The sequence below is a fragment of the Dendropsophus ebraccatus genome, chromosome 3 (assembly GCF_027789765.1).
Source record: "Dendropsophus ebraccatus isolate aDenEbr1 chromosome 3, aDenEbr1.pat, whole genome shotgun sequence".
Taxonomy (NCBI): domain Eukaryota; kingdom Metazoa; phylum Chordata; class Amphibia; order Anura; family Hylidae; genus Dendropsophus; species Dendropsophus ebraccatus.
Genome location: NC_091456.1, coordinates 11,155,831 through 11,176,454, shown reverse-complemented (window position 1 = coordinate 11,176,454; position 20,624 = coordinate 11,155,831). Strand labels below are relative to the sequence as shown.

General features: G+C 43.3%; 1 protein-coding gene across 1 annotated transcript in view; it reads left to right on the top strand.

Moving 5' to 3' along the window:
* Positions 1-20,624, top strand: part of LOC138786403 (uncharacterized) — a 72,876-nt gene that overhangs the window by 4,663 nt on the left and 47,589 nt on the right. The window contains exons 2-6 of the mRNA XM_069963394.1: positions 11,062-11,194; positions 13,496-13,567; positions 15,009-15,081; positions 17,399-17,492; positions 20,297-20,377. Coding sequence (XP_069819495.1) covers positions 11,062-11,194; positions 13,496-13,567; positions 15,009-15,081; positions 17,399-17,492; positions 20,297-20,377 — 453 coding nt within the window. The remainder of the gene's footprint in view (positions 1-11,061; positions 11,195-13,495; positions 13,568-15,008; positions 15,082-17,398; positions 17,493-20,296; positions 20,378-20,624) is intronic.

The following is a 20,624-nucleotide window of genomic DNA, read 5'->3' as shown; positions in this document are numbered from 1 at the left end:
CGTGCATCTGTTACATCCAGTCTGCTCAGGAGCGAGTATGGAATATTTTAATTATATTTCTTGAATTCATTTGTGCAACTTTCTTCTTAACAACGGCTGTGGTTATTATGAAAATATACGTTACCTTTCCGTCTATGGGATCCCGGTCAGAGTGTATACACATGGTCCGGGATGATCTTTAATGAGACCGGCTGGGTCACGGAATGGCCAGTCCCATACGCAGTCTGAGCATAGCCTTAGTACGTGTACTCACTGTATATACTGACGGCAGCTCCTTGTGTACCTCATAGACTCCCCTCCAGGCTGGGCTGCCCTGCTCTGTTTTGTATCTGTCCATAAGTTCTTTCAAATCAACTGGTTCAAGCAAGTGCCTGACGTTTGTAATTTACTCCTATTAAAAAATCTCAAGTCTTCCAGTACTTATCAGCTGCTGTGTGTGCTGCAGGAAGTGGTGTATTCTTTCCAGTCCAACACAGTGCTCTCTGCTGCCACCTCTGTCCATGTCAGGAACTGTCCAGAGCAGTAGCAAATCCCCATAAAAAAACCTCTCCTGTTCTGGACAGTTCCTGACATGGACAGAGGTGGCAGCAGAGAGCACTGTGTCAGACTGGAAAGAATATGCCACTTCCTGCAGGACACACAGCAGCTGATAAGTACTGGAAGACTAAAAAATATATTTAAATGAAGTCAATTACAAATCCCTGGCACTTGCTGGGACCACTTAATTTGAAAGAAAAAAAAATAGTTGAACAATCCAGTGTAATCAGTCTTCACCACTACAATAATTCTGTAACGTCTAATTTTGCATCCTATGTTAATTTGTATCTGATCGCGCTCCTCAGTTGTATCGCTGTATTCACATTGGTAGTGAAGCGATCTTAGATGACAACAAGTTGATATATTCCTATACACATGGTCACTCTGAGCACTCTGGTAATGAGCTGCACCAGCTGTAAGCCGGAGTGTGTTGATGGCAACAATATGTCCTGTTCACATTCACTCACTGGCCTCCTGCAGCTTTAAAACTATTGTTCAGAGCACTCTGTTATGGTCCTTTTAGACGGAGCGATAATTCGCACGATTAACGATTTTGATTGAACGATGTGTTTTCTATAACTATCAGCGTTTAGACGGAACGATACATCGTACGGAAAGATCGTTTTGTGATCCTTTTGCGATCGCTTAAGCCTATCACACATAGGTGAGATCGTTGAAAGAATGTTTACATGGAACGATCTGCGATTTTTTTTGCTAACGATCAACAACGATTTGAAAACATGAAAGATCAAAACGAACGATTTCTCGCTCGTCGTTTGATCGTTCGCCGTGCTTACACGGAACGATTATCGTTCGAATCCGATCGTTATCGTGCAAATTCGAACTATAATCGTTCCGTGTAAAAGGACCATTAGCTGCACCACCTGTAAACTGCAGTGTGTTAATGGCAACAGTTGATCAACTGTTGCCATTAATGCTACGTTTACACGAAACGATAATTTGCCCGATCGTACGATTAACCATGTCGGAGTAACGTTTTTTTTTCCATAACGATCAGCGTTTAGACGGTACGATATATTGTACCGAAATTTGTTTTGCGATCGCTTAAAGCCTATCTCACACATTGGTTAAATCGGCGAACAACTGTTCACACGGAACGATCTGCGATTTTTCTTGCGAACGATCAACGCCGATTTGAGAGCATGTTGTAAGATCAAAATGAACGATTTCTCGCTCGTCGTTTGATCGTTCGCTGCATTTACATGTACGATTATCATTCGAATTCGATCGTTATCGTGCGAATTGTTCCGTGTAAACGCAGCATTACACACTGCAGTTTACAGGTGGTGCAGCTAACTAATAGAGTGCTCTGAACAATAGTTTTTTTGCATCCTGTCTAACGATCCCCATGCTGGTTTATGTACAGGATATAGAATACAGGTCTGTCCAATGAGGTTTCTGTAACATAACCTAATATACATAACTTTCTGCTTTATAGTGCTACTATATCTGATGATGCTGGTGCCGCACCTCTTGTTTCCTGTTGTATCTTGTCCACGTAAATTACTTCACTCACCTAATTAGTATAATTATACTACATGTAATACTAGTTTTGTACACTGAATATTTACATATATCTTATATTTCTTATTACATTTTTCTTAATGAGCATACACATCAGAGAAAAATGCACTGATCATGGCTGGACTGGAAACAAATATTATGCGACTGTCCAGCAAACATGATCTTAAAGGAGTTATCCCTTACTTCTATTAAAAATCTCAAGTCTTCCTATACTTATCAGCTGCTGTATGTACTGCAGGAAGTAGTGTATTCTTTCCAGTCTGACACAGTGCTCTCTGCTGCCACCTCTGTCCATGTCAGGAACTGTCCAGAGCAGGAGAGGTTTTCTATGGGCATGTGCTACGAGAATGGGACAAGCGATTCAAATAAAGACTACGTCAGCTGATTCAGTGCAGCGGCGCAGATCCGGTGGTATGTTACACTTATTATTGGCGGTAAGGTGAAACATTCACTTTAACTGTTCCAGCATAATCTGCAGTGTAGTAAACAGGCTGTCATCACTTGTTATCTTTTTATGTGTTTTTCAACCACTTTCCATGCCTGGGGCCTAAACAAGTCTATGCACTATGTAGAGGCAATGTCATGTATAGCAGATAGGACTTATTCTGGATACTTCTGTTCATGTGGCTTAAAGGGGAACTATAAGCAAGTTAGATGAATCTATCCTGCTGATATGTCCCTGTTGTGCAAAAGATGCCGAGGAGGAAGGTATGTCTGTTACCTTCATCCTCCTCCCCGTCCCTGTGCACTTAGTTGTTTGTTCCACGGTCGGGTAAACCCATTAGGAGCACTGCCCGGCCCCATAGGGCCCATCCAGCCTGCTCCATTGGTTATCATTAGAAAGGAGTGGATTGGTGCTATGAGGGGGGCAGTGCTCTTCATGGTCTTATCATACCATGGAGCAAATGACTAACTGCACCAGAACACTGCAAGAGGATGAAGGAAAGAGACATATCTTACTCCTCTTCTTCTCCGAGTCCTCTCCCGGCTCTATGTCACATGATCAGTCAGACTTCTAATGGAGCCCAACTGATCAGCGTGTCTTCTCCTGCCTCTATCTCCCGATCAATATGGGTCTAAGCACTCAGACCTAGACTGACTAAAACTTTTGACATGTCTCTATGTCACGCCAAAGTTTTTTGAAGTGACAGTTGTGGTGGAGTACTCGGTGCTGATTGATGGTTATCAGTGTCGCTGTACAGCTCAGCCAGAGAGGGTCTAGTTGTGATGTTGGTACCTGCTTTGTGTTGTGACTGGCTGTAATCCCCAAAATGGTCAGTGATCTGCCAGGTTGTAATGGGTCCCTTGGGCTCTTGTCATGGCAGTCCTGAGTGGCAATTGACCCACCTGGACTGTCGGTACCACCACCCACAGAAAGGGGAAAAATGACCCAATGTGTGTGACTAGTGTGTATAGGTGCTGGTGCGGAGAAAAGGATGACTGAGTCCCAGTGATATAAAAATATAACAGCTTTAGGGTACAAACCCACTTGACGTATTTGCTGCGTGAATCAGTCTTAAAAATAAGCAGGCAAAACGCAGGTTGGCTTTATACGATTGTTCTGCGTTAAAATACGCAATTGCGTATTTTTGAAGCGTGAAGCTTGTTGTTAGCAAAGCATCAGTTGTTAAAATACGCAATTGCGTATTTTTGAAGCGTGAAGCTACATGCGTTTTTCGCACAGGTTAACAACTGATGCTTTGCTAACAACAAGCTTCACACTTCAAAAATACACAATTGCGTATTTTAACGCAGAACAATCGTATAAAGCCAACCTGCGGGTACAAACCCACTTGACGTATTTGCTGCGTGAATCAGTCTTAAAAATAAGCAGGCAAACGCTGTAAGACGCACACAGGGGCGGGGTTTTATGTCATCCAGCCTTTACTGTACAGTCTCTGGATAGTACAAAACACTTTGGCAGAATAGATAAATCTTTGCATTAATTTTAGTGCTTCAAATTGTTTGTACTTGAGGAGGTGCTGGAGAAGTAGAAGAGAAGAGAGGTAGTTGTAGTGGTGCTTGGAGAGTTGACAGTAGAGTAAAGGAGTTTGTCGAGGGAGTCCCAACCCAATGTAGCAATGGACTCTGCCGGAACTTGAGAAAATACTTTAGAGTGAGGAGTCACTTATACCTGTGTATAGACTTGGGTCTGACCACCTTCTGCCCTACAGTGTCAAGTGTCCCATCCTAATAGGATGATACAAGCCCCAGTCGAGGTTATCTGGTTGAAGCTAAGCTCCCGGGGTGTCCCAGTTACCCGCACTGCGAGATAGGATACGTAGACCTTCCTCAGTAGCTTTGTCCTATCCAGGCTAGTTCCTCTTGTGTCTCAGGATACTGCCCTGCACTTTTTAGACTGGTTCACGGCGTGGGCTAGGATGTTCTCAGACCCTTCTCTCTTTGTTGTGTGTATAGCACTGCATAGTAGATATAGTAGAAATACTGAAAGAACTGGTTATCTCAAGCTGCATCTGTATACACGTGCCTTAGACTCTACCAACTAAATAAAACTCTGGCCCAGAACAGGGGTCCTGGCAAGAGCCAGGCCCTGGCTTGGCTACAGCAGGGTCGTTTGTTCTGTGTGTCCTTCTCCCACGAGAATCTGGGTAAAGATTCCCCACCAAGTAACAACTTCCTCCACCTCTGAGTGGTTGAAAGGAGTGTGTGCAAGAGAAAGAAGAAGAATGATAGGCTAGGAAAGAGCACCTCCTATAGGTCAGCGCTGACTACATTGTACACATTGTACATTGAAAACAGTAACCCATTGCTAACTTCAGCTGTGCAATACATAAGAATATGCATATAAAAAACACTGACAGTTGCGAAACATTAGAGCACACTTCATCACCACTTAACCTGGAGTAAGAAGCTTTATTGAGAGGTGCAAAGGAGAGACATAAAACACCCGTGGTGGTACACCACAACAGTGACACTTTAATATTTGACTAGAAACTAATATGTGTCCACAATGTTTATATGGGCACCTTCATCAGGGAAAACTTTTGACATGTCAAAAGTTTTGATCGGCCAAGGGTCTCACTGCTGAGACTCCCACAAGGCGGGAGAAGGTCTGAAGATGTTCATTGTGTCTATGTCCATGAGGCTTGCCATAAAAAATAATAATTGATAATAATTTTCACCATTTCTCTGCTCAGAGGAAATGCTGGCAATGTTTTTTTAGACACGCAAACCTTATGATCTTTATTCTAAATTATGGTTTTCAAAAAAAAAATTCTGTCCATGATTTTTTTTAATAAGTTGTCCTGCAAAAAAAGTTCAGGCTGACAGCAATGCTCTTTATAGCACTCAGCAGAAAGTGCCAGCGACTGTGCAGAGATCTTCACTAAACAGTGTGACATACCAGCCAGGAGGATAAGAGAGCAGCCAGTGAGGGCAGAGCTTCACATTAAAGAGAAAGGAAAGCCAGTGACAGAGCATTGCTGTTTATTCAGGAAGATGAGAAGCCAGTGACTGCAGAGCACTAAGAAGAGACAGAGCAGAGAGAACAGCTGGGGACAGAGCTCACAGAGCAGCCAGTGACTGCAGAGCACTAAGAAGAGACAGAGCAGCCAGTGATTGCAGAGCACTAAGAAGAGACAGAGCAGAGAGAACAGCTGGTGACAGAGCTCACAGAGCAGCCAGAGACTGCAGAGCACTAAGAAGAGACAGAGCAGCCAGTGACTGCAGAGCACTAAGAAGAGACAGAGCAGAGAGAACAGCTGGGGACAGAGCTCACAGAGCAGCCAGAGACTGCAGAGCACTAAGAAGAGACAGAGCAGCCAGTGACTGCAGAGCACTAAGAAGAGACAGAGCAGCCAGTGACTGCAGAGCACTAAGAAGAGAGAGCAGCCAGTGACTGCAGAGCACTAAGAAGAGACAGCAGAGAGAACAGCTGGTGACAGAGCTCACAGAGCAGCCAGAGACTGCAGAGCACTAAGAAGAGACAGAGCAGAGAGAACAGCTGGGGACAGAGCTCACAGAGCAGCCAGTGACTGCAGAGCACTAAGAAGAGACAGAGCAAAGAGAACAGCTGGTGACAGAGCTCACAGAGCAGCCAGTGACTGCAGAGCACTAAGAAGAGACAGAGCAGCCAGTGACTGCAGAGCACTAAGAAGAGACAGAGCAGCCAGTGACTGCAGAGCACTAAGAAGAGACAGAGCAGCCAGTGACTGCAGAGCACTAAGAAGAGACAGAGCAGCCAGTGATTGCAGAGCACTAAGAAGAGACAGAGCAGAGAGAACAGCTGGGGACAGAGCTCACAGAGCAGCCAGTGACTGCAGAGCACTAAGAAGAGACAGAGCAGCCAGTGACTGCAGAGCACTAAGAAGAGACAGAGCAGCCAGTGACTGCAGAGCTCCCCACAGAGCAGCCAGTGACAGGACATTGATGTCAGGCTGTGGAAGTTGTTCTTGGTTTCAGCAGCTACAAGTTGCCCAGGGCAGCACTCTGCAGAGCTCTTCCCCCCAGCAGTCATGTCTTGCTGTGAGTACAGCACTGATAAAGAGCTCCGCATAAGGAGTGTACCACTGGGCACCCTGAGGTGGGTGATCTCTGCAGGAGTGTTCCTCTACATGTGGTGAGTACTCAGAAGCTTTTACCTGCTTGTTTGTTTATAGATAGAAACTTCTTATTTGTAAACAATGTAGAATAGTCAGTAAACAATATGTCACCTCCAGAGATCCTGCAGTACTCAGCAAGGAGGAGAAACTGGATGGCAGCGGCAGAACATGGCTGATGAATAGTTTCCACACTTTCTTCCAGCTGTCAGTGTTGCAGTTTGTCTGAGCTATTAGTTGTGTATGTGCATGGGGAATTATATGGGAAGACGTATGGCAATAAGTAGAGATGAGCAAATTTACAGTAGGAACGAAGCAAAACGCTTTATTCCTATCAGGATTCTGCTCATCGGGCTGCGGGATTTGCGTGCCGCAAATTTTTCATTCATTTTATTAAAAAAAAGCATGAAAAACTGATGTATTTGTGTGCATCCATTTTTCTATTGACTTCCATTAAAAAAAAAAAAGGATCAAAACCGTTGCACACAAATACATCCGTTTTTTCATCTTATTGCATAGGAAATATCTTATAATGGTGAAACTATATAAAAAGGGATGACCTTGTATTTAAAGTGATATTGTCACCCCTCCCCCTTACGCTATGTGCAGTTCTCTGCACCATCCACAAGCTTTGATGCTGCTCATTCAATATATACCTGTATACCAGTGTCACCTAGGTGGGTCTTCACATCAGTTGGATCCCCTCTCCTATATGGACAGTGTCACCTAGGCGGGGCTTCATGTCAGTTGGATCCCCTCTCCTATATGGACAGTGTCACCTAGGCGGGGCTTCATGTCAGTTGGATCCCCTCTCCTATATGCACAGTGTCACCTAGGCGGGGCTTCATATCAGTTGGATCCCCTCTCCTATATGGACAGTGTCACCTAGGCGGGGCTTCACAGCACTTGGGCCCTCTCCCCTATATGAACAGTGTCATTTAGGCGGGGCTTCATGGCAGTTGGGCCCCCTCTCCTATATGGGCAATGTCACCTAGGCGGGGCTTCACAGCACTTGGGCCCTCTCCCCTATATGGACAATGTCACCTAGGCGGAGCTTCACAGCAGGGAGATGGGTCCAGCTGCTGTGAAATTCCCCTTAGGTGACACTGTCCACTGATTATATGAAGCGAGAGTAAAGGGGGTGACAGTATTTCTTTAAATAGGCACTGTCATGTAAAAATACCTGTTAGGCTGGGTTCACATTGCGTTTTTGCAATCCGTTTTTTTTGCAAAAAACGGATGAAAAAAAACGGATGCATTTGTGTGCATCCGTTTTGATCCATTTTTCCATTGAATTCCATTGTAAAAAAACCGGATTAAAACGGATCCGTTTTTTTTTAACGGACACAAAAATAGTGTCAGCTACGTTTTTGTGTCCGTCAAAAAAAGGGATCCGTTTTGATCCGTTTTTTTTACAATGGAAGTCAATGGAAAAAGGGACCAAAACGGATGCACACAAATGCATCTGTTTTTTTCAACCGTTTTATGCAAAAAAAAACGGATGAAAAAAACGGATTGCAAAAATGCAGTGTGAACCCAGCCTAACATCTACCAAAAAAAATCAAGTTTTTTTCTGTTAAACAAATTGTTAATACCTTTTGGTGATGTTTTTACTAATTTTCCATTTTACTGTCTATATTGTAAAGTAATACTGAAATTTAGCAGTTTTCGGTCTGACCACGAAGCCTAATAATAAACTGACTTCCCGTTCTGTACAGAAAAGTCTGCAGCAGTCTCCTCACTTTCATCTCAGACAGGATTAAAAGGAGTGTCCAGGAATAGAAAAACAGGGCTGATTTCTTTCAAAAACAGCGCCACCCCTGTCCTCAGGTTGTATGTGGTATTACAGCTCAGCCCTGATCACTTCATGGACAAGAACTGCAGTATCACCCACAGACTGACAAGAGTGATGTTGTTTATGGAAGAAATCAGCAGGATGGCTGTGCCCGTAATAATTTGATGGAAAAATAAACATAAAAAATTATTAAAATACAGCGACACGAAAATATATTTTTTCATATTTTTTTTGTATAAAAATACTAAAATATGGACAAACTGATGCCGAGAATTTATATTGCATGGTAAAATGCAGGGAAAAGCGGAAAAAAAGACGGGGCTTATATATATATATTTTTTAGATTTCCCCCTGCAAAGAATAAATGAAAGTTATTAGATCAAGGGTATGTTCACACAAGGAAAATATGGCCGCATGCTCATTATTTACAGCCGTAATTATTATTAAAATATTTGTGCCTCAAAATGATGGATGGTGAAAAATACGGCCACAAATAAAAAACAACACACAAAACTATGTGTGAACATAGTCTAACACTTAGCTTTTTATAGCTTTTTTGTCCTCATTTTATCCTGTATGGACCAACACACCTCTGCTCGCACCACCTACAGTAGGGGTAGGGAACCTTGGCTCTCCAGCTGTTGCAAAACAACTCCTATCATGGCTGTTCAGGCATGATGGGGGTTGTAGTTTTGCAACAGCTGTAGAGCCAAGGTTCCCTACCCCTGTCCTATAGTGACATTTCCAGCATGGTGGAGATAATATTATGGAGAGACAGATGGAAATGTTGAAGCTTGTTCACACTGTTATTGCAGAGTACAGGATTTAGAGTAGAGACCGGTGACAGGTACATTGTGCTTTCGACTCCTACAGATTCCAACACTGTATACACTCCTAGGAAGCAGAGCGGGTGTTTTTATAAGTTCTTCTATGTATAAGAATTTGTAGAATTTGGAAGAAACACTTTTACATCTCAGTGGAAATAGATGCACTTGTGATTGTAACATTACTTCTTATATTATATACAGAATTACTGTATATAAAGACTTAGAGGGTCTATTGAGGACAGGCACCCTGTGTGTAGTCCAGAGGGATACACTGTGTGTGATGAGGAGACTGGCAGATATCTGGGCTGTGGATGTGTGTAGGTGTTGGCTGCCTAATCTAATAGGGAACAGGAGCAAAGGAGATAAAAAAAAGCAGGAGAGCGAGTAAACATTATATACGCAATGTGCAACAATGTAGCAGTATGAGTCAGTGTAGCAGTATAAGGGCCCTATTCCACAGGGCAATTATGGTTCAGATTATCGTTAAATCGTTCGAATCTAAGCGATAATCGTTCGGTTGAATAGCAGTTAGGGTCCATTTACACAGAAAGATTCTCTGACAGATTATCTGCCAAAGATTTGAAGCCAAAGCCAGGAATGGATTTGAAAACAGGAGAAATTTCAGTCTTTCCTTTATGACCTGTTCCCTGTTTATAGTCTGTTCCTGGCTTTGGCTTCAAAAATCTGTCAGATAAATCTGTCTGTGTAAATGCATCCTAAGGTTCTGTCCCTCACACCCACAAGCGTGTGTACACACATACAATCTGGTCACTTGTTGTACAGGCAGAGGTCACCGACTGATCAGCGGAAGCTCCATTCTCTGATGCTGAGTGCAGAACTCCTCTGTGTATCAGTGATCAGTGAGATGGAAGTAGAACAGAGAAGCTGTGATTCAACAGCTGGTGCTTCCTGTGATAGAAGCTGCTTCCTCTTCTGAGAACAGAATGAGCAGGTAAGCGGAAGAAAGTGCAACAGAATATTAGTTTTTCAATTATATTAATTTAACATGAAAACTATTTGAAGGGGAACTATCAGCAGTTAGATGAACCTACCCTGCTGAATTCTCCCTATTACACCCAGGGTGCTGAGGAGGACAGTATGTCTCTTACCTTCCTCCTCTGCGCTGTTCCTGTGCTGTTAGCAGTGTAATCCTCAATCTGGAGCACCGTTAGGCGCACTGCCCCGCCCCCAGAGTGTGAGCTGGCCTTCTCTTTCTAATAAGTTAGTGGAGTGGGCGGGCCAGATTGTTGATCTGGGGGCGGGGCAGTGCTCCTAACGGTGCTCTGGACTGAGGATTACACTGCTAACAGCACAAGAACGGTGCCAAGGTGGAAGGTAAGAGACATACCCAACTTTTTGGTACCCGGGCACTGTAGGGGGCTATCAGCAGGTTCAATTTGTCTAACCTGCTGATAGTTCCCCTTCAGGATTTTGGGAAAAGCCATTTACAAGGTGCTATTTGCAATGGTGAAGTCTGGTGCAGGTTTTGTTCTATATTGGAACTCTGTGTTTTGGTGTCCCCTGTTAATGTATGAATAAATAAGGATGTAATGGAGCACAATGCGCAAATGTTCAGAGTCCTCATAGGGAATGAATGGAGTGCAGCATGTGTGGCACACCCCATTCATTTGGAGGACAACTTTCCTCTGTTCTTTGGATCAGGCGGGGGGGGGGGGGGAGGTGTCCAGACAGTGACGTAGTGTTGGGGGGCACTTAGCAAGCACAAGATTCTTAGGGTCACATAAATCTCTCCATTGAGTTGTGAATTTTTGTCAATCGTTTTCTCCATTGCTTCCAGTGCTATATTGGTTACTGAAAAACGTTACCAGAAAAAGGAACCGGTTATCAGTTCGGTGCACACAAAGGTGAAAGGGGTTTTGGAAGCCAATTCCACCATCTGGGACCCTGCTGAATACACATTGCCATCTCCAGTAAGTATATATATATATATACATGTTGTCCCATATGGAGAAGAAAAGCCAAGGGCACTCACCCATCTGTAGTGTAGAATCTTTATTTCATAGTGCAGTAAAACCTCCGGACTGTATCACTATGTATACGTGCATTCATGAGGAGCACCCCCATTCTTAACAAGCATTAGGCTGGGTTCACACTACGTATATTTGAGTCAGTATTTGGTCCTCATATTGCAACCAAAACCAGGAGTGGATTAAAAACACAGAAAGGCTCTGTTCACACAATGTTGAAATTGAGTGGATGGGCGCCATTTAATGGCAAATATTTGCTGTTATTTTAAAACAACGGCTGTTATATTGAAATAATGGCCGTTATTTACTGTTATATGGCGGCCATCCACTCAATTTCAACATTGTGTGAACAGAGCCTTTCTGTGTTTTTAATCCATTTTCATCACATGCAAGGAGTACACGCAAGGAGTATACATGTTCCTTCTGATTTACAGGTGGCAGTAATAACCTTAGGATTGTGTGCCGTACTCCGACCCTCCTCCCCTAGAGCCAGGGTCATTGCTAGAGATGAGTGAAGCTACAGTCAATTCGGTTTTCCAACTGATTAGCTGAGTGGGCAATTACTCAGCCGGGGGTCATGATGTTTCAGCTAGCAGAGCTGCAGAGACCCCGGCTGCTGTGAACAGGACCTGGAGCACGAGGCACGGCTGCATCTGAGGCTCCCAACTCCCATTGGTCCTGCTCAGCCAATCAGTGACTGCGGCTGGGCCGTGCACTGATTGGCTGAGCAGGACCTATGGGTGCCGGCAGCCAGAGTGCGGACCAGGTACTCATTTCATACTCGCAGTAGAATGAAAATTCCGCGGCGGGTACGTAACCCCATTGAACATCACACTATCAGGATTCGCAGCGGAATTCACTGCAAACTCGCAACGGTTCGGGTACGTGTGGAGCTACCCTTATGGTATATACAATGGTATAGGTCATGTATCTGTATCTTCTTTGTATCAAGAACGTGGATATAACTTCTCCAACAAAGTACACAGGTACTGAACAAGTATGCGCTAAGTTCCTGCATTGTTGGTTCTCCAGGAACTGGGAATACCCATGTGACAGAGCTCTTTGTCTTGTCATTGTGTTTGATTATTTATGATGCGTCCTTCCTTGGCTCACTACTACCACTGCTCAAACAATCCTGCAGCTTATTGTTTCTTCTTTTTTTTGGTGTTCCTTTTTATAACACAAACATTTTTTTATGTGGTTTTTAAAGGGAACCTGTCACCATGACAATGCTATCTATTCTATCCTTATCATGTTATAGAGCAGGAAGAGCTGAGCAGATTGATATATAACTATGTGGGAAAAGATTCAGTATAACTTGTAATATGTTGATGGAAATCCCTGTTCACTCTGTGATAAGGAGTCCAGTGGGCGGAGTCAATCAATGGACTGGACTCTTTAGCCTGGAAACATCAGAGATTTGAATCAATAAATTACAAGTTATACTGAATCTTTTCCCATAAATATATACCGTATTTTCTGGCGTATAAGACGACTGGGTATATAAGATGCCCGCCTTATACGCTGGAAAATAATAACCCCTGCCTGACCGCAGCCCTGGGGCACTATTCCCGCCTCCCATACCGTACCCGGCACAGGCAGTGTGACGTAGACTACCTGCGCCGGAGATCGCCAAACCTCCTCTAGGCAGCCGAGAGTCTCAGCCGAGACGCTCAGCTGCCGGGAGAGCTTCAGGACAATGAGAGAGAAGTTCCCGAAGCCTCTCTAATTTTCCCGGAGGTCTCCCGGCAGCCGAGCGTCTCCGAGCCTCTCCGAGGAGAAGCTCGGCTGCCCAGGAGAGGTTTGGCAATCTCCAGCGCGGGTAGTGTACGTCACACTGCCTGCGCCGGGTATGGGAGGCGCGACGAAGCCAGGAACGGGCGGTACTGCAGCTTCTGGCCACCAGGGGGAGCTCATCACAGCAAACTCGTACAGAACAGCAGAGACAGAGCGTACCGTATGGCGGCTTCCGGTCACCAGGGGGGGCTCACCTCAGCACACCTGGCGGCAGGGAACAATGGGGACGGTGGCAGGCGACGATTTTCTTGATGCCTTGCCTGCTCTTTTACAATTGACTTCCACGGAAGGAAACATTGGGGTTAGCAGTAAATGACGGTCTTCATGTCCTGCATGCAGCTGCTCTGCAACAGACAGTCATAGTAGGGAACAATGGAGGTGGGATAAAGAGAATCCCAGCTTGTTCTTTTCATTGAAGATTTCCTTTGTTTGTTCTCTTTGTTACAGGACGGTTCCTCATTTTTCGTGATAACTAATGTAATAAAAACAGAAAATCAGAAACAAGCCATTTGTCCGGAGGTAAGGTTACCCGCTGATCCCTTATCCTAATACCTCCGCTGGTTTCGTTTGGCCGCAGTTTGGATAGAGAATTAGGAATGAGTTATTTTTGGACATCAAATTTTATACATATTACTTGTTATTACCTGCGGCTTGTGCTGACCGGGGGTCGCTTGCTTTGTGGCTTCTTGGCAGTTTGCTGGTAATAAAACAATTGTGCAGGTTTCTGTTGTACTTTGTATTCTCTGTACACATCTCAGTAGTGTCTCACAGGCTTCAGAACCTATGGTTAAAGGGGAACTATCCACAGGTTACACGACTCTAACCTGCTGATAGCCCCCTAGTGGGCACCGAGGATGAAGGTATGTCTCTTACCTCCATCCTTAGCGCTGTTACCTTGCTGTTAGTTGTGCCGGGTAGGCCAGTAGGAGCACTGGGGGCGTGGCTACCACCCCGATGAGCACCGATCTGATCCGCCCCTGGCCGGCCCCTCCATTGATAATCAGTAATGGAGGCGGGCCGGCCATAGCCCCACCCCCATGCATTAATCCCTTACCCCCCATTAAGCATTATCAATGAATGGGGCCAGCTGGGGGCGGATCGCCTGCTGTATTGTGCTTTATATTGCTTTGTACTTTATACTGCAATATATCTTGATTTCCTCCTTTGTTACCAGGCAAGGCTGCATGCTGTAAAAAGGTTTTAAAAAAATAAATAAATAAATTCATGTCCCCAGGGCCTTTACATTGAGTGGCAGCAGTAAGAGGCAACAGGGCCCCTCTGCTGCCACAAATGACTGCAACAGGAACTACAGGGCTGCCCAAGCCTTGGTCCCAGAACAGAACATCTGAACAGTGTTGCTGCATTCAGCGCTACTGAACCTTACTAGTGTCTATTCTTATACATGTCAGCATCAGAATACATCTTACACTTGGGGAAGCAGACTGTGTGAGCAACTGTGCAGGCAGAGCTCCGTGTAGCAGAGTGAGCGGGATTTACATTTACCCTGTTCACTCGGCCACATTGTTGCGTAGTTGCAGCACTAGCGCTGCTTTCCCAAGTGTCTGTTCTTACGCTAATATACATTATACCAGACATCTGGGAATATTGCTAGTGCTGTGTGCAAGAGATATGTAACTTTGCCACAACCAGGGCTTGTGCAACCCTGCAGTTCCAGACACAGTCATTGGTAGCAGCAGAGGGGCTGTGTTGCCCATTACTGCTGTCATTCAATGTAAACATGTAAAAAATAAAATATATATATATATATATATATATATATATATATATATATATATAGTCTTTAATAACATCATATTACAAAGTTAAACAAATTAAAAAATATATATATGTTAGCTGGAATACCCCTTTAACATGCAAGTAAATGTTGGAACTGAATGCTATTTTGTTAATATAGAAACCATTAATTCCACAGCTACTCATACTTTCCCCTTCTTTATAGTATCCACACCGGAAAACTATTTGTTCTCAAGACAGTATGTGTAAGAAGGGTTATGCTGACACGCACAGCAATGGTATGTTCTTCATTGTTACTTTGACAAAGGGACTGACTCCCCTGGCAAACAGCTGTTATTTCCAGGGAACTCTGCAGCCGGCTATAGATTTCTCTTGCAGCGAGATGTAATAAATACAGCTATTCAGATAAATGGCCGACCTTGTAATACATGGACGGAGTGGGTCTGCCATGTCAGGAACTGTCCAGAGCAGGAGAGGTTTTCTATGGGGATTTGCTTCTGCTCTGGACAGTTCCTGACATGGACAGAGGTGGCAGCAGAGAGCACTGTGTCAGACTGATGTAAGTGGTTGGTCAGACTATGATCGATACTATAATGGTAAATGTCTACAGTATTATTTCCATTCAGTAAATGTTGTAGCAAGAAACACTGTATGACTACACTACATAGGTGCAAAAAGGTTTATTACAAAAATATATATTGTGACAGACACAAGTACAAACATACACAAATATATATACAGAATGATCTACAGTATCCCTACCTATGCTAAACAGGGTGCCCCCAGATTCCAGGTGCAGAGAAACTATCCCTGCACTATAGCAGTTACACATATACAAATTCATGCGATATATGTCTCACATGTGCCAACAAATTAAGTCGATAGCAGTGATAAGTAGCACGTAGTTAAAATAGCAACGATATGTTCTCGCAGTGGCAGGAGTAGATAAATGATACAATGCACTGAATGGCATCTAGGGCTCTCGTTGCTTAGCCAGTATATGCCTATTCATATATGATTATATCAAACCTAGCTGTCATAGGTAGATACAAGAGACGTCACACTTCTTCCAACGCGTTTCCCCCTGCTGTTACAAGTTAGGCGGGTTCATCAGGGAAATGTGTGGGTCACGTGTAAGGGTGTCAGTATTACTTGATTTGGTCGTCAGAGTGGATATCCTGACAGTAGAGGTGTTATTTCTCACAGAAAATATCTAGTCAGTCGAGCCTTGGAGCCCACGAGGATGGAGGGTATTCCAGAGACTTGTGACAATAAGTAGTGGGGTACACTGAGGATGGTATATGTCGGCGTCCAGGATATCTGGATTGCCGTAATGGAGTCTTGGTAATGATTCCCCGGAGGTCCGGGGTGAGCCAGAATACGTCCGTTATGATAGCCCTTAAGTGTTTGTGACATGAGAGGAAAAATGTCCCAAATGAATTTATGATGTCGGCGTCCGTGGTAGCTGGCTTGTCATCTTGTGCATGTCCATGATGCGGAAGCACGTGTCCGGGCTTAATAGGCATATACTGGCTAAGCAACGAGAGCCCTAGATGCCATTCAGTGCATTGTATCATTTATCTACTCCTGCCACTGCGAGAACATATCGTTGCTATTTTAACTACGTGCTACTTATCACTGCTATCGACTTAATTTGTTGGCACATGTGAGACATATATCGCATGAATTTGTATATGTGTAACTGCTATAGTGCTGGGATAGTTTCTCTGCACCTGGAATCTGGGGACGCCCATACCAGGGGGCACCCTGTTTAGCATAGGTAGGGATACTGTAGATCATTCTGTATATATATTTGTGTATGTTTGTACTTGTGTCTGTCACAATATATATTTTTGTAATAAACCTTTTTGCACCTATGTAGTGTAGTCATACAGTGTTTCTTGCTACAACATTTACTGTGTCAGACTGGAAAGAATACACCACTTCTTGTTTAAGAAATTTAAAAATTAAAATTCTGATTTACTTCTATTTAAAGAATATCCACTCTTCCAGTACTTATCAGCGGCTGTATGTTCTGCAGGAATTGGTGTATTCTCTCCAGTCTGACACAGTGCTCTCTGCTGCCACCTCTGTCCATGTCAGGAACTGTCCAGAGCAGCAGCAAATTTCCATAGAAAACCTCTCCTGCTCTGGACAGTTTCTGACATGGACAGAGGTGGCAGCAGAGAGCACTGTGTCAGACTGGAAAGAATACACAACTTCCTGCAAGACATACGGCAGCTGATACATACTGGAAGACTGAAGATTGTTAAATAGAAGTGAATTACAAATCTATATAACTTTCTGAAACTGGTTGAGTTGAAAGCAAAAAAAATTTGGCCGGAGTACCCCTTTAAGGATTGAGCATGTTGAAAATCAACATTTACAATATTTAGTTTCTGATGAACAATTGTCCACCAGATGCCCCGACACATTACATGGCTTCACATCCTGATGAAATCTTTGGGATCGGTGTTAGTTTTATTTATACGGCCGCTTTAACCTTCCCTGATCTTTACCTCTACAACACATAAATTGCGGGATCTTTGTGTAAGTGCAGGTGGTTTGTTGAACCTGTTATTATGTGTATTCCAGGAATCCAGACCGGCCGCTGTGTCGCCTACAACTCATCGCACAAAACGTGTGAGGTCAGCGCCTGGTGTCCCGTGGAGTCCGGGAACACTCCAGAGTAAGTCCTCCACTTTAACCATCCGCTCGCCTGATAGGAAAAGATGACATTTCAGCTGCATGATAGGCCTGACCACTCACAATGCTACATTGTGTATACTGTACGTCGGACAATAGCCCCATTGTCTCTGTGATGTCATGAAATGCCACCATTCTCCTGTTTATATGTTGTAGCATCGATCAAAGAATGAACACATCACATATTGTAAGATTCATATCTGGAAGTTACTATTCTGACTTTTTCAGACTTTTTCTTTTCATTCAAATAATTACTGCATATGTCCTTGTTAAAGGGGTACTCCGGCGAAAATCATTTTTATTTTGAATCAACTGGTTTTAGAAAGTTATATAGATTTGTAATTGACTTCTATTTAAAAATCTCAAGTCTTCCAGTACTTATCAGCTGCTTTATGTCCTGCAGGAAGTGGTGTATTCTTTATAGTCTGACACAGTGCTCTCTGCTGCCACCTCTGTCCATGTCAGGTGAGGTTTTCTATGGAGATTTGCTACTGCTCTGGACAGTTCCTGACATGGACAGAGGTGGCACTGTGTCAGACTGGAAAGAATACATCACTTCCTGCAGGACATACAGCAGCTGATAAGTACTGGAAGACTGGAGATTTTTAAATAAAAGTAAATTACAAATCTATATAACTTTCTAAAACCAGTTGATTTAAAAGAAAAATATTTTCACGGAGTATCCCTTTAAAGTCCCTGCTGTATACTCAAGACCAGAACATATACGCAGGACTTGTGTGCCTCCATGACCGGCAGATATGTGCACTGCATTTTCTCTTCAGAAAGAAGCGATTTTATGAGTTGACAGGAAATTAAACTGATGAAAAAAATTATTCTGCTTAATAGGACTTTGTGATTTTCTTATTTCCAATTCACCAAAGCGTAAAAAGAATAAAAGGTCAGATGAGCGCTGGCTTTTGATTTTGGAGAAGCTTCCATATTTCTTTACTTCATTCTATTTCTTAATATAGTAATAGTAAGGATTATAAAATGTGCGGCCAGGGAGCCGGATCCCCCGCAGAGATGGCAGGAGCAGTTTATAAGGCTTTTATGTTCCCTTTTATGTTGGTTTGACACATTGGCAGTTTTTGAGCCCAAAAATCTGGCGGACAGGAGACATATAAGCACTTTCTTTATTTTACCCGTCTTCGTTGAATCCACTTCTGGTTTTGGCATGAAAGCTGCTATGGTAGTGTTCATAAAAGCTACCATGTGTGATCCCAGCATTACAGCACACATAGGGGGACATTTATGAAGTTTATGAAAATTTTGAAACCTACGTCAGCTCAGAGCTGGCATAGGTTTCAGTAAAAATATTCGCAAAAATACCATTTGCGAATATTTTTACGCCGATCTGCCCCATCTGCGCCTAAAAAAACCATTTACGCCTTTTCATACAGTCCTCCATAGCACCTAATAAACACTATACAGCAAGTAGACCCAGCAGCATTACTTAGTAGAGGAGGAGCCCTAAGATTTCCTTCTAGCACTGTATTTATTTTGGCTTAAAAGAATATGTATTTTGGGGCCAAAGCCAAAAATAGATTAAAGGGGTATTCCACTCACACATAACTTTTCATATGTTGCTGCCCATGGTGAGACAGTTCCTTTCATGCATAATTCCTTCCCCCAGTTCTAAGATGCTGCTTTCTGCTGAAGACAGAAAAATCTGAGTATGAGCTTTTCTCTCTGTCTCCCCCACCTCCCCCCTCCCTTCTGAGACAGCTGATGTAGACAAGTCCCTGACAGGCTTTATCTACAACATTGTAACTTCTTTGTAATGCTGGGAGTGTTATTCTGAGGTCAAGTTGCTAATGAACTCACTGTAATTAATCCTCCTAGCATTACAAAGACACATTTGCAGATACAGCCTGCCAGGGACTTGTTTACATCAGCTCTCTCAGAAGGGAGGAGGAGGGGAAGACAGAGAGAAAAGCTCACACACAGATTTTTGTGTCCTCAGCAGAAAGCAGCAGCTCAGAACTGGGGGAAGGAGACTGAATATATAATAACAAGTATGGAAGGAATTGTTAGCCTCACCATGGCCAGCAATATTTCAGAAGTTGTGTTTGTGCTGAATACCCCTTCAAAAAGGAATGGGAAATAAAAAGGAAGGATCCCTACTTCTTGCTGCAACCACTTGTGGCTTTGGCTGAAAAGAACTTACAAAACACTGTGTGAGAACCCCCTTTAGAAAAATTACACTTTTCGTACATAAATGTAGTGTGCCTGTGCTCTAGGAGGTTTACTTAAATTGAATATGTCGGGTCCATATCAGGTAGAGAGCTGCAGATACAGGCAAATAGGTTATATAACAGATGATGCCTTTGTCTTTGCTGATGGCCATTTGCAGAGTTATAAAATTGCATTTTTTCTTGGAAGGTGAAGTGCCACAGAGGTGATGCTGAGCCGTAGCATGCATGACTACTCCCCCTCCTCTCCTTTGCTAGACTAATTGACATACAAGGCTAAAGGCTCAACCCTGTAGTTCAATCAGTCAACACAGGGGCATGCATGCTATGGCTCAGGATCACTTCTGTGGCACTTTACCTTCCAAGAAAAAATGCAATTTTATAACTCTGCAATTGGCCATCAGAAAAAAAGACTGCATCTTAATCCGTTTTTTTGATCCTTTTTTTCATAATGCAAACCACACAAAACACACAAATGCATCAACTGTTTTTGTATAAAATGCATGGAAAAAAAAAACGGATTGCAAAAACGCGTTGTGAACCCAGCCTTACCAGTTATTTTGTGTGCAATCTTGTCTCATTTGTTCACTTTCAGACCCGCCATTTTGGCAGGTGCAGAAAATTTCACAGTTTTGATAAAGAACACAATCCACTTTGCTGCATTTGGTTTTACAAGGTAAGTCGGAGTTAGCAAAGGGTGATAGCAGGTAAGCGGGTGTAATTTTTGGTTTATATGGACATTTCAGCGTGATTATGACTAAATCAGGTTCTAAACAGGTTGACAGTTTTAGGCTTTGTTCACACACAGTTTTTCTAACTATCTTCTGTACCAAAAATGATAGTTATTTGACCATTTTAGACTATGTTAAAATGGTGTGTGAACATAGCCCAACAGTGCATAAGGAGGCCATAATTTGCTATCT